This window comes from Rhipicephalus microplus, chromosome 1 (genome assembly GCF_043290135.1).
Source record: "Rhipicephalus microplus isolate Deutch F79 chromosome 1, USDA_Rmic, whole genome shotgun sequence".
Lineage (NCBI taxonomy): Eukaryota > Metazoa > Arthropoda > Arachnida > Ixodida > Ixodidae > Rhipicephalus > Rhipicephalus microplus.
In genome coordinates, this window is record NC_134700.1 from 260,549,947 (window position 1) to 260,563,431 (window position 13,485).

Sequence of the window (13,485 nt, forward strand, 5' to 3'; positions counted from 1 at the left end):
TAGTGGCGCTCGCTACAAAGCACACTTGTTGCTGATTGCGTTCGTCACACTCGCTTTACCGCGATGGAGTGTCTAATACCGGTGTCACACTGCCACTTTTGGTCGGGATCGAGGATGATCCGGTTGGAACTTCATGATCTTGATTGGCTCCTTTACGCAAGCTGCCAAAGCCACAGCCAATCAGAGTTGAGAAATTCGATCCCAACGAGGCTTAATCGCGATCGGTAGTACAACGTGTGACACAGGTATTAGCAAGGGTATCAGTGACTAAAGAATAAATAGACATTATCCGAAGCGGAGTCCACCACGTTTTCAAAATATTCTTTTCGTTATTGGGAATGTTGTTATGCATTGAAACATGCTATACAACAAGAAAGCCGCTATGTTAGGCTCGCTCTTAGGCAGATTACAGACACGACCACCACAGGCATGCACAGCGCACGCCGCGCAATAACTGAAGCCACTGCATTTGTGCATAATGTCCATAATAAGGACTGCTTATAACTGTGACACAATACTACCAAAGGAAGATTTACTCAAGCAACAAATATGTGCTCCGCTACTAAATACTCGTCGTTATTAACATCATTGTCTCAAGTACACTTCCCTGTCTCGTGTAGCAGGCCGCTTCCATAGGGCTGCGGGGTGTTAAGTGCACTAGCTGATAATGACACTAAGCTTGTCAGTGTGACTTGGGTATAAATATCTTGAAGAAATTGAAGCTTGGGCGCGTTTCTAAGAATTCATTAAGAAAGTAGTATCAGTGCGCAGGTGATAACCAAAAAAGGGTGGCTTTGATTTTACTTATCCTGTACACTTTCCTTAATATATAGCCCCGCTGCGGTGGTCTAGTCGGTAAGGTACTCGGCTGCTGACCCGCAAGTCGCGGGTTCGCATCCCGGCTGTGGCGGCTGCATTTCCTATGAAGGCGAAAATGTTGTAGGCCCGTGTACTCAGTTTGGGTGCACGTTAAAGAACCCCAGGTGGTCGAAATTTCCGGAGCCTTCCACCACGGCCTCTCTCATAATCGTGTGAGGGTTTTGTGACGTTAAACCTCACATATCAATCAATCCTTAATACATAAGCGCAGTTAGTACCTTTCTAACAAATGTAACTATTGGAAGAGCTAAGCGAAAATGTGGGAGAGAGGCATATGTCAGAAGGTCATCACAGCACTGACTACGAATCACCGTCTTCTGCAGTCGGGAATATTTATAGCAAAATAACAAAGTTCGCAAAACTTTTTTGTTGTCACTGCCAAGACATTGCCTAATATGTTGCATATGACATTTGTGGCTAACTGCAGTGGCTACTCAAACTGTTTAGTTCTGGTCTAGTTACGGTAAGACATTAAAAAAAACTAGAACACTAACTATCCACTTCGACATTGCCGGAAATATTTGCCCAGACGAGTAACAACCGGTCTCCCATGTATACAGTCCTCCTTCAGTGAGACGGATTGGTTGTCTTTTCCTGGCGACATCGTGTATTGGGTAACAGCGGAATGCGAAGGTTAATGCTGCGAAAGAATGGCGTTGCATATGGCGGCATGGCTTACGCAAGGACATCAGTGACGAGACAATGTGGCCTCAGAGCACGAGTCGGTTGCGGAACTGGAACCGTTTGTTGGCTAACACAATAGCGATGACTGGGTTGGTGAGCGTGTTGTCCTCATTTTCTTTCTCTATTAGACTGTGGTCTTATATGCGCAGTAGTATCTATGCCGGAAACCATTGTATACGCGCAGATACACATACTAAGGCCTCTTTATGGCGTATGTACCTATAGGTGCACAACCTGAGGATCGCAAAAAGAATATTGGAAACAGCGGCAACAATATTTCTGTATTTGGCACTTTTTCTCCTTATGCTCTGCCACTGCTAGATTTCTACAGCGCACTTTTAGGTGAACGTCGAGGCACAGAGGTTAGTGTAATTGACCACTGACCCGATAGGCGCGGGTACGATATCGTCCGCAATGGTCGAGTACTGTGCAATTTCAGGGCGCGATACAGAACCCCAGGTGGTCAGCTATTTGAAGTCACTCACAACAGCGTCTCTCAAACCCTGAATCACTTTGTGGCGTTAAAACCCATAAACCAATGAACGGCCTGTTGTTTTCAAAGTATTGTTTAGCGAACAAAATTTACCAAGCGATACAAGTCAACAAAATTGTAACTTTGTTTTCCAATTCGCTGCAATTTTCAAGTGTTAGGACTGCAGACTACAGTTCTGTTGCGCACTGCTTTTTTTTCATATTAATATAAACTTAGCTGGAATATGAAGATAAACTGTACTTAGAAGGCATTTTCACTATAAGAACAGCTAGTTGCTTAGGATTCATCATGCGTACTTTCGTAGTGCAATTTCACACGGTTTTAATCCAGCCGATGGCATGCACAGTTAAATATGTTGTAACGTAATATAACAAAAAGAACCTTCGGTAACCGCACTTCGCGTAGACTTTCCGTGTCATCACAGACACAAAGAACAACAAAGGTTATGCTTCGTGTATTCGAAATACGAAATTTATACATTCAAACGCTTACGCCGACTAAATGCATTTTAGTAGTACATTGTAGCATGTCAGCACGTTTATACGCCGATAATAAACTCCCTGTATCTCTTTATATTTAAATTTACTAACTAAGGGATCAAAAGGCGTTACACCTACAATGGGTCAGTAAAATGTCAATATCAGTGAACATAGCTTTGAATGTTTTAATCTGAGGTGACATACCTTAACTGTTACAATTATAAATTCTGCGACACAATATAAACGCGCAACCATATAATCATTATCACATGTCTATTCGACCCAGAGACTAAAAAATAATCGAGAAAAGTGTGTTTATCCCCTGATCTCACTTCGAAAATATCGCGAGAAACATTAGGTAAGCTGGAGATGTATTATTTCAATTCTTTTGCCAGACAAAGCTCGCCAACAAATGGAAAAAAAAACCTTCGTACAGGGAAGCCATCCCGGGGTTCCCGAAAAAAAATAATCAACGACGAGCAAAACCCTCGTGAACAGCCATGCGTTAAGTCCGAGTGGAGCAAGATATAAGGTCCTGCGGTTAGAAGGGATCCAGGAACGGAGGCAATTCATTTTCTCGAAGTACAAAGCAATAAAAATAATGAAAAAATGTCCCACACACACGCACTTACGACGCTAGTGGAAAGCAGCGCGTGCGTAAAAAGACATACAAATCGCAGGTTTTCGGCTTTGCGGGCAGTCGAGGCGCGGGCGGAGAAGGGAATTTAACGTTTTAATTACGGGAAAAGCGCGAAATTCCTCTCCACAAATCCTTCTTTCGCGATGGCAAGTCACCCCTCTGCTCTCCCCTCCCCTCCCTTCTCCCTCCTCCCATCTGCTCCCCAAACAGTGTGCTGTAGGGAACGACCCTCTGAGGCTGCGTGTTATGAATAGGCACTGAGAGTACTAAGGAGTGGACGGTGAAGAGAATAGTCTCAAAAATGGCCGGAGAGGCAAAAAAAAAAAGCGCGTATTGAGCGAGACGTAAAATACAAACGCCTTCTTTGATTTTTGTTTTGTTTTTTGGGAACAGGAGCAGATGGAAATAAAAAGTGAGTAATACGAAACGCTTTTTATTTGTAATTCGCACATGATTTGTTTTCTCTCCCCCTCTCATTTCGTATGAAAAACCCAAGTACAGTACAGCGTGGCTCATTTGTCCTTATTTTCCTGACAGTTACCGTTCTTTAAGCACAGATGTCATTTTTATTGGGGTGTTTTCCTGCTACACACTAGACGTCTACGAAAGAGCTCAAAAGTAATCGAACGCACGTGCATGAGGCTACGGGAACATGCGCAGCACAACACACAATACAGGCTCACTCGCGCATACACACACGGACATGAATAGTAAGATTGCCATAAACCATTATGTAAGCGTCTAAACAAACGCACCCCTTACACCACACACACACACCTTCACGCGAACGAACTTAAACACACGCACACACTGACGTGCGAGTGTGTACTGGCTTAGATATATGAGTACACCCACAGTGCCCATAATCGAGTAGTCATAAAAAGCTTTGCTGGAACTTCAAATGAACGCCGACAAAAGAGAAGAGTGCAGTGGGAGCTAAAAAAATAAACACTTCGTTTCTGCTTTGAAGCACAGAAAATTGAGAGCTGACATGAATACTGCCGTGGTTCAGGGCCTCGCCAGACCTAAGAAAAATGCGCTTTTAAGAAGGACGTGATGAACGCGTTCGATTATGTTGTCGGAGTGGGCCACCCTTCCTCTTCCTTTGCTTCTTTCGTGTTCATAGGCAGGCCTTCATTTCTGGCACCGTGCCGGCCCTCGCGCGGCGTGAGCTGCTCTCTGAGCGGACCCCGTACCGGTAGTCAAAAAACAAAGGAACGTTCTTAGCACCTTATTACCACTTCAACCTGGCAATTGAGAACCGGAAAAAAAAGAGCTCCCTCCATCACCTTGCGATGAAAGTGCTACTCGACTGCTGTCGACGTCATACAAAAGGTCCTCATTGAAATCAATTCATTCCGCTTAACATATCAGGGGTGAAATTCTATTCACAGTGAGCTTGGTTTTTAAAAAAAAGAGGCACTGCATAAGTTTTCTAAAGCTACGGCTAGTGTCCTCAAATCCTTAAATCTCTGGCACTTGCTACTGGCTATAGGTTGTGAAAAAAAAACTGTACACATAAAGTAAGCGTTTCTAACTAGTCTTTCAAATATCATTTCTTCGATAACACCAAGTGGGGGTTTAGGAGCTCTCGAAAAATCATGACGTCAACAAGGCTGTGAGAGAGGTGTGTGCTATCCGTGATGGCAGTTTATAGCTACTGTTCTTACAGCCCCTCTTTATATCATGCCTGTGTGCCTTGTCCTGAGTTCACTCGCAACCTATACCACTGTTTTCAACTTACCCGACAAAGCCTATCAACCCGGATAATCTGGTAAACCTACCTCTATCTCTGTTTTCTCTCTGTCGCGCTGAGGACCCATTTTTTATGCGATAGCAATTGTATAGACACTCTCGGCTGGATTTCGCCACCAACGTCGGTGTCAACGTCATCATCATTCACCGTATATGTACACGTGCATATATGTATGAAAACGCAAGAAAGATAACACAGTTCAGAAAAAGACTCCGGCGCGTGAAATTGAACGTCCGAGCACTTGCTTGTGAGTGCGAGTCGTTAGCCACTGATCCACGAAGAAGCAAATCATCAACGTTGGATTATATTTATCTATTACCACTCGCGATGGGCCTTAGAGTATTTTTAGAGCCTAGTTAGTGCGTGGCAGCGTTTTGCTACAAGAATTACGACAGCGCGGTTTTCGTCTCACCGTAAAGCTTGATCGTTCCCTCCGTCTCGCCCAGCGAGTTCTTGGCGACGCAGTGGTACTCGCCAAAGTCTTCGGGTTTGAGCCTGCGGATCACGAGCTGCATTTGGACCTTGTACATGGCGTGTTGCACCGTTACGACCGAGTACTTGGAATTCTGGTGGATGATTGTGTCCGTGTTGCGCGTCCAGTAGGTCACCGACTTGGGGTGTGACTCCAGATTGCAGTCCAGTGTCACGTCGGTGTCGATGCTCGCGCCGACCAACTGGTTAGGTATCCATATCATGGGTGCGACTGCAAAGAAAAACATGCACGTTTATTATACGTCGTATCAGTTCTGAAAAAAAAATGATGAACATAAACAGAAAACTAGACATGTCAGTTACCCCTACTTTTTGTTTATTACCGTGACAAGATCGCAAAGCATTGCTGCAATTATAGCTACCCTGCCGTGACACAGAAATAAGGGGCATGCATACAAGAACATAGTGGGGTGGAGGCTGCTTCGATCCCCAAGTCCTCTCCAACGTCACGTTTTCCTGGAGCTTCGTTCGGGTCGCCGCTTGTTTCCCCCATCCGCTGTCATGGCTCAAGAACCACTGCCCGGAACATCCAGCATCCCCGTCCAACAAACCATTCCTGTGTGGATCGTCGACGCCCGGCAGCGCGACCCACCCATCTTCTCTGGTCTTCCACGTGACGACGTTGAAGTATGGCTGAAAGAATACGACATGACCAGTGTTTATAACCAATGGGATGAGCCTCAAATACTTCGTCACGTCGCCTTCTATCTGTCCGATGTCGCGAAAACGTGGTTTTTTTAACCACGAGAGCAGCTTCCCGGATTGGCCTACTTTTGCTCAACAAGTCCGTAGGATTTTTGGGGAACCGAACATCCATTCCGAAGTGTCGAAACGAAAGCTCGATGGGCGTGCCCAACATCCCGGGGAGACTTACACTTCGTACATTGAAGACGTCCTTGCCCTTTGCCAGCGCATCAACTAGGCGATGACAGAAGCTGATCATGTTCGCCACATCATCTAAGGGATAGACCATGTCGCGTTTAACGCTTTGGCTGTTAAAAACCCCACCACCGTTTAGGACGTCACCACCACATGTTAGCATCTTGATGAACTGCAAGCCATTCGATTGCACCCAGACTACCTAGACGCCAGTGACAGCCGGCCTTCCACGGATGCGGATTCGCGTGCGCTGATTCGCACTCTGATTCGCGAGGAACTTCAAGCGCAAAAGTTGTCATGTGCATCCGCCCCTCGGCCTCACTCTCAATCTGCTAATCTGCGCGACATCATCAAAGAGGAGCTCTCATTCATGGCTGGTGCTCTCCTATAGAACACTACGGTGCCACCAACGCCACCCATGACGTATGCGCAAGTCGCTGCGATGCCACCTGCCTTGGTTTAGCACGCGCATCCTGTTCCTGCGAAGCCCAACGTAGCAGCATTTGCGCAACACTTGCCTGTCCCAGCGCCACTACCAGCGCCTGTGACAGCTCCAGCACACTACGCCCCCTGGCACTCGCCTCACCAAATATGTTATTATTGTGGAATTCGGGGCCATATTTCACGATTTTGCCGCAAGCGCCAACAGGACGAACGCCGTGGCTACGACGTTTACTAAAGGGATTCGGAGCCATCCCCGAACCAGTACCAGAGACGCCCTACGACACGTTCTTTCTCTCTGACTTCTCCACTCTCCACACTTCGCCCTACCATTCCGGACGCCGCCGGTCCTGTTCACCTCTGTGACGCTCAACATCTCCTCTGAGACCGCCTGCACCTACTTATGACTACCACTCGGAAAACTAGCTGGTGCAGTTTTTGGAGGGAAAGCTGCATCACTCAAACCAAGACCTCCAGAGGGCCAGCCAACTTGTTATTAGTGTATGCGGAAGGGGTACCAGTTCAGGCATTGGTGGACACGGGGGCTGCTATTTCTGTTATTCATGCGGATTTGTGTTCTAGTCTACGTAAGGTTACCACACCTTATACTGGCACTTTCTTACGTAGCGCAAATGACTTCGCAGATACGGCCATCAGCACAGTGCACTGTTAGAGTTTTCATTGATGGGATGCGGCATCATATTCAGTTTGCCGTGCTGGCTTTTTAAGCTTTTGTGCTTATTTTAGGATGGGACTTTCTTTCTGGTGCTGCTGCTTCTATCTCTTGTCGACAACGACTCATACATATGCGAGAGACGGATGATATCTCCCCGAACTCATCACGTGACCGGCTACGAACAGCCAATGACTTCCTTGTGCCACCTAACCACGAGCACGTTATCACGGTTATGTCAGACTCCATTGACCGTGGTAATGTCCTAGTCAGTCCATCAGCCCGTTGTCTATCCAGAGGTATTGCACTGTCATCGAGTCTTGTCCGCTTCTCTAACGGCACCGCATTTATCGCAGTACTGAATATCACCAATGAGCCGATTCTGCTGACCAAAGGCACTGTTGTAGTTTCCAGCGTGGACACACAACCTATCTCTGTAGTGGCTTCGGATACCAGTCTGGTGGAGTCACGTTCGATACCAACAGATGCTCCACCTACTACGGCTCTCGACAATACCATCAGCACGGATCTCACTCCACAGAAAACAGACGAACTACTGGCGTTGTTGTCTAAACATAAATTTTCTTTCGACGTACATTCCACTGCTCTAAGCAAGACTTCTGCGGTGGCTCACCGCATACACACCGACGGAACTTCTATTGTCCGTCGTCAACCATACCGTGTTTCTTCCAGCGAACGCGAGATCATCGACAAGCACGTTCCTGATATGCTCAGGCACAACATCATCCGCTGCTTCTCAAGCCCTTGGTCGTCACCTGTCGTTCACGTACGAAAAAAAGACGGTTCGGTGCGATTCTGCGTTGACTACCGCGCATTAAACAAAGTTACCAGAAAAGACGTATATCCCTTGCCTCGTATTGATGAAGCCTTAGATTCCTTACAAGGAGCGGAATATTTTTCGAGCCTTGACCTGCGCTCTGGTTATTGGCAAATTCTAACGCACGAGGATGACAAGGAAAAAACTGTCTTTGCCACACCCGACGGACTTTACGAATTTAACGTCATGCCTTTCGGCCTCTGCAGTGCACCAGCAACGTTTGAACGACTGATAGACACTGTATGGTGGGGCTTTAAGTGGAAAACATGCTTATGTTACCTTGAGGACATCGTCATATTTTCTTCAACATTCGAGCAGCACTTGCAGCGCCCGGATGAAGTTCTGACGTGTCTCGAAGCTGCTGGCTTTCAGCTCAACACCAAGAAGTGCCACTTTGCAAGCAAAAGTAATAAAGTACTTGGACATCTCGTCAGCAAAGATGGAATCCGGCCTGGTCCCGACAAGATTGCCACCATTCTTCACTTCCCGGTGCCTCAACGCGCCAAAGAGTTCCGAAGCTTTCTTGGCCTTTCGTCATACTTCCAGCGCTTTATACGAGACTTCGCCAGCATTGCCGCACCACTTCACCAACTCCTTTCTTCGGGAGCGTCAAACTTATGGTTCGACGAATGCCAAATGGATTTGACACCTTGAAACGTTCCCTCACGTCTGAGCCAGTGCTTTGTCATTTTGATAACTCCGCGCCCACTCTCCTCCATACTGATTCCAGCGGACACGGACTCGGCGCTGTAATTTTGCAACGAACAGAGCGTTATGGCGAACGTGTGATCGCATACGCTAGTCGCACCCTCACAGCAGCAGAGAAAAACTACACCATCACCGAGCAGGAGTGTCTCCACGTTGTCTGGGCCATCCAGAAGTTTCGACCATACCTTCACGGCCGCCACTTTACCGTCGTCACTGATCACCACGCTTTGTGCTGGTTGTCGACGTTGAAGAATTTGTGTGGACGTCTGGGTCACTGGATACTTCGTCTCCAAGAATACGAGTTTGACGTTACCTACAAATCCGGCACGAAACACAACAATGCCAATGCCTTTAGCCGCTGTCCTTTACAATCCTCATCAGGCACTCCTGGCCTGTCGCCAACTGTGAGTGAACCCATCAAAGAGTCTCCGTCAGTTCATTCACTCGCCGCTGTCGACTTTCTTTCTACCTTCGGCAACGAGACATTTGCATCCCACCAACGCAGCGACACTTACTGTCGCTCTAGAATGCAGCGCATTGAAGGCTCCTCTCGTCCTCCCGACGCCCGCGCCTATCGACAGCGCCGACGCCCGCGCCTATCGACGACTGAAAACTCAATCCTTTACCGCTTTGTCTTCCACCCCGAAGGACAGCGCTAGGTTCCTGTTCCTCGTTCCCTAAGGGCGCACATTTGGAGGCGTTTCACGATGACACCAAGGCTGGTCATCTCGGCTTTCAAAAAACCTATGAACGCATCCGCAGTCGTTTTGCCTGGCCTGGGCTTTCCAACTGCGTAGCGCGATATGTTGCGTCATGCTCACTCTGCCAACGCCGCAAGCGACCCACTTCCTCCCCGGCCGGTCTTCTACAACCTCTCCCGTGTCCTGACGCTCCCTTCGATGTCATTGGCATTGACCTCTACGGACCACTACCAATATCAGCTAGCGGCAAGCGCTGGATTGTCACAGCAGTTAGCCACCTAACAAAGTACGCCGAAACAGCTGCGCTTTCTTCAGGATCAGCAGAGGACCTTGCCACATTTTTTCTGGAGGCAATCTTTATAAGACATGGTTGATTGATTGATTTGTGGGGTTTAACGTCTAAAAACCATCATATGATTATGAGAGACGCCGTAGTGGAGGGCTACGGAAATTTCGACCACCTGGGGTTCTTTAACGTGCACCCAAATCTGAGCACACGGGCTTACAACATTTCCGCCTCCATCGGAAATGCAGCCGCCGCAGCCGGAATTTGAACCCACGACCTGCGGGTCAGCAGCCGAGTACCTTAGCCACTAGACCACCGCGGCGGGGCTTATAAGACATGGTGCACCACGCATCCTATTGAGCGATCGCGGTAAGGCGTTTCTCTCGAAACTACTCGAACAAGTCCTCCACGCATGTAATACGATTCATAAGACGACATCCAGCTACTATCCCCGCACTAACGGCCTCACAGAGCGCTTCCATCGAACTTTGACCGACATGATATCTATGTATATGAACGCCGAACACACCAACTGGGATACCATCCTGCCATTCGTGACTTTTACGTACAATACGGCTACGCAGCGCACCACGGGCTATTCCCCATTCTTTCTCTGATATGGCCGGCAACTGACATCTCCGTTCGACATCTCCTTTTTTGACGTCCCTGTGAACCTGTCATCGTCTTCGATGGAACACTTAATCTCTCGCCTGACCGATTGTCACCGACGCGCCCACCTCAATACAGAGGCAAGCCAACAAAAGCAAAGACTCGCTACGATGGCATCCACTGCGTAGTTCTCTTCAATACTGGAGACCAAGTACTGTTGTGGACCTCAACGCGGGTTCCCGGCCTGTGTGATAAGTTTCACTCACGTTTCATCGGCCCCTACGCTATAGTCGAGCAGACGTCTCCTGTTAACTATCGAGTAACCCCTGTTGTCATGCCTTCCAACGGCCGTTTTTGTGATACGGAGGTTGTTCACGTGTCGCGCTTAAAATTATTCGTGCGATATACACCACCGTCATAAACAGCGCCCAAGTTGGCCGGTTCCGCGCGAGGGGGAAATTAGTGTAAGCACAATATTCACTACGTTTGACCTTCATCTTCTTCATCGGTATATAATCATCATCATCACGAAAAACGTCGTCTTCGTTCGAAGCGTTGATCAGGCGATTCGGCCTAATAAACGCCGTCGAGACTCCAACGCTGCTACTGTCTTACAATAGTTGAAAAAGCTGAAGACACGTTGGCGTCTTGCGTCTTATAATATTTTTTGCTAACATAGTATAAAGTTAGGAAAAGTTCGCGGAAGCTGATCGCAGCGAGTAGAGCTTCTTACTGGGCTATTGTGTGCATACTGTACAAACTGACCATAAATTGTCGTCATTTAGATTAAAAACAACAACAAAGGTTGTGGAGTCATTCTAAGATGAGAAGTTGAATGCCCAGCGAAGCTGTTTGGCATAAAACACTGACGTCGCACACAATTTCTAACTATAGCCAATCACACGCACCCTGCAACTAAATCACAAATGCTTCTCCAGCTAGTACCTTTGAATTAACTAGCTTCTTCAAGCTTGTAAGTTTTTGCAGCGTATGTATTTATGCCGTGACGTGTGTCATCTTTTATTGTGATATCTTTCATTTCGAAAGCCTCGAAAGCCTGCTTTGCAGCATAGTACGATGTGGTGTCACAGACACACATAGAAATTAGCTTCAAGTAGCAGGTAGTTTAACGGTCCGTGAACCCAGTGATCATGACCGGGTAGTCAGCCAGGCCCACGGCCTGTCGTTCGGAGGTGGGGAAGACTGTGTAAATGCCGGCCCGAGCAAGACGACAGCAAGTGTGTCGCGGATTATGGACTCTCGAAATGGACACAGTATACCACAGGAGAAGTGGTCCTGTACCGTCATTTTACCTTTTAGTGTGTAGAGTGCTCCAGCTATTTCTGTGTCACGAAAATTTCCACTCACCAAAATATGGAACGCCCTAGCGACCTGCATTTTCCCGGTTAAAAAAAAAATAAAGAGGTACGTGGAAGTCAAGCAAGGCAGCGACCTTGCAATGGCTGTAGCTACGCTTGCCTCTTCCGCTCATATGAATTCTTTTCTTCCGTTTCGCCACCATAAAATATTGCCTGAATGAACTGAATGCGCACAGAGGCGATTGTTAGAAGTCAGAAAAATGGTCTGAATTGTGTGAATCGCCTGCTCACATTGTTAGTCAATTGGTCAAGACAAAAGCTAGAAAACAGGAAAGAAGAAAGGTGACCACGAATGTAGCTATACTCGCCATTGGGCTACCTTGTATTGGGGCATTGGCAAATGTATAATAGAAAGCTTAGAAAGAAATCACGAAAGGAAATAATTTATAAGCCAACACGCTGACACATGTGGGAGTGCAGGGCTACTCATAGGCGTTCGCACAAGTCCTAATCACTCAAAAACTGAGTTGTGTGTGTGCAGGAAAATGCACCCATGGGCATAAACCGGGGTATAAGCTGTGGTACAAATGTGCTAGGGTATAATTATAGCTATACTAAGCCATGGTATACGTAATGGGGCAGGGGGGTAAGAAAATATAGTATAAGTTGGTAGCGTGTTTTTAAGGATATGAATCAAGCAGTCTAAATACACTAACAAGCTACTTACGTGTGAGCTTGAAAAATGAATAAAAAAAGCTGCGTAATGAGAAAAATGACAGTTTCTATCACTATGAACAGAAATGATGATATAAATATTGCGAGTAAATTTTTATCGAAGTCGAAAACCGTAATATTCTACACACGTCTTCCACAGAAGCAATGCCTTGTTCGCTTTCGAAACTTTTTTAGCTGTACCTTTTTACTATAAGAGTAAATTTTTGTCATTTCCTGTACTGTTTCGTGAGTATACGTGCTTGGCAGGGCAGACGCCACGGCGTCGGCCAGTCATCGCGGCGAAAGGAGCGCCACGTGTGGGGTGACACCGCGAATGTAGTATTGCAAAACACGTCGGCGGCAGGAAGCCACATAGCAGCAGTGTAGCTGCACTCTTTTGCTTTCATGTTTTCACCAGCACACACTCTGTGGTGCGCCAAGCGCTTTCTATTGAAGCATCTACCTCGCGTCTAAGGTTGGACGATCCGTTACCATTAAACTGAACGCACACTGAAGAGTGTGGAAGAAGTCAACAACACCCTCTCTATCTCCTGCTGATGTCACCGCTGCGCAAAACATTGTCGATTACGCCACTGTTACGAAAGCGCAGCAATGAAAAAAAGATGATTGGAAAGAGAAAGAAAATCGCCAGAAGTACGCCGAACGAGCTAGAGGCATAGCTTAGCTTTGTCGTTTGAAAAACATTTCCAGATGTCTGGTGTTAGGGTATCTTCTCGAATATTGCTAGATGGCGTTGTCATAGATGCGTGAGAATCGTAGAATATCTTGGAGAACAATAGCTTCGCAGGAATTGACTGCAAAATACGGTGGAGGTTCTGTGTCATGAATTAAAATATTAGAGGAGTGACATACACGATTGACTTTTTAGTGTCT

The 13,485-nt window shown here is 46.9% G+C and overlaps 1 protein-coding gene across 3 annotated transcripts in view; it reads right to left on the bottom strand.

Moving 5' to 3' along the window:
- Nucleotides 1-13,485, bottom strand: part of LOC119169137 (lachesin-like) — a 157,691-nt gene that overhangs the window by 12,528 nt on the left and 131,678 nt on the right. For all 3 annotated transcript variants that reach the window (XM_075893930.1, XM_075893936.1, XM_075893928.1), the window contains exon 6: nucleotides 5,344-5,634. In XM_075893930.1, coding sequence (XP_075750045.1) covers nucleotides 5,344-5,634 — 291 coding nt within the window. The remainder of the gene's footprint in view (nucleotides 1-5,343; nucleotides 5,635-13,485) is intronic.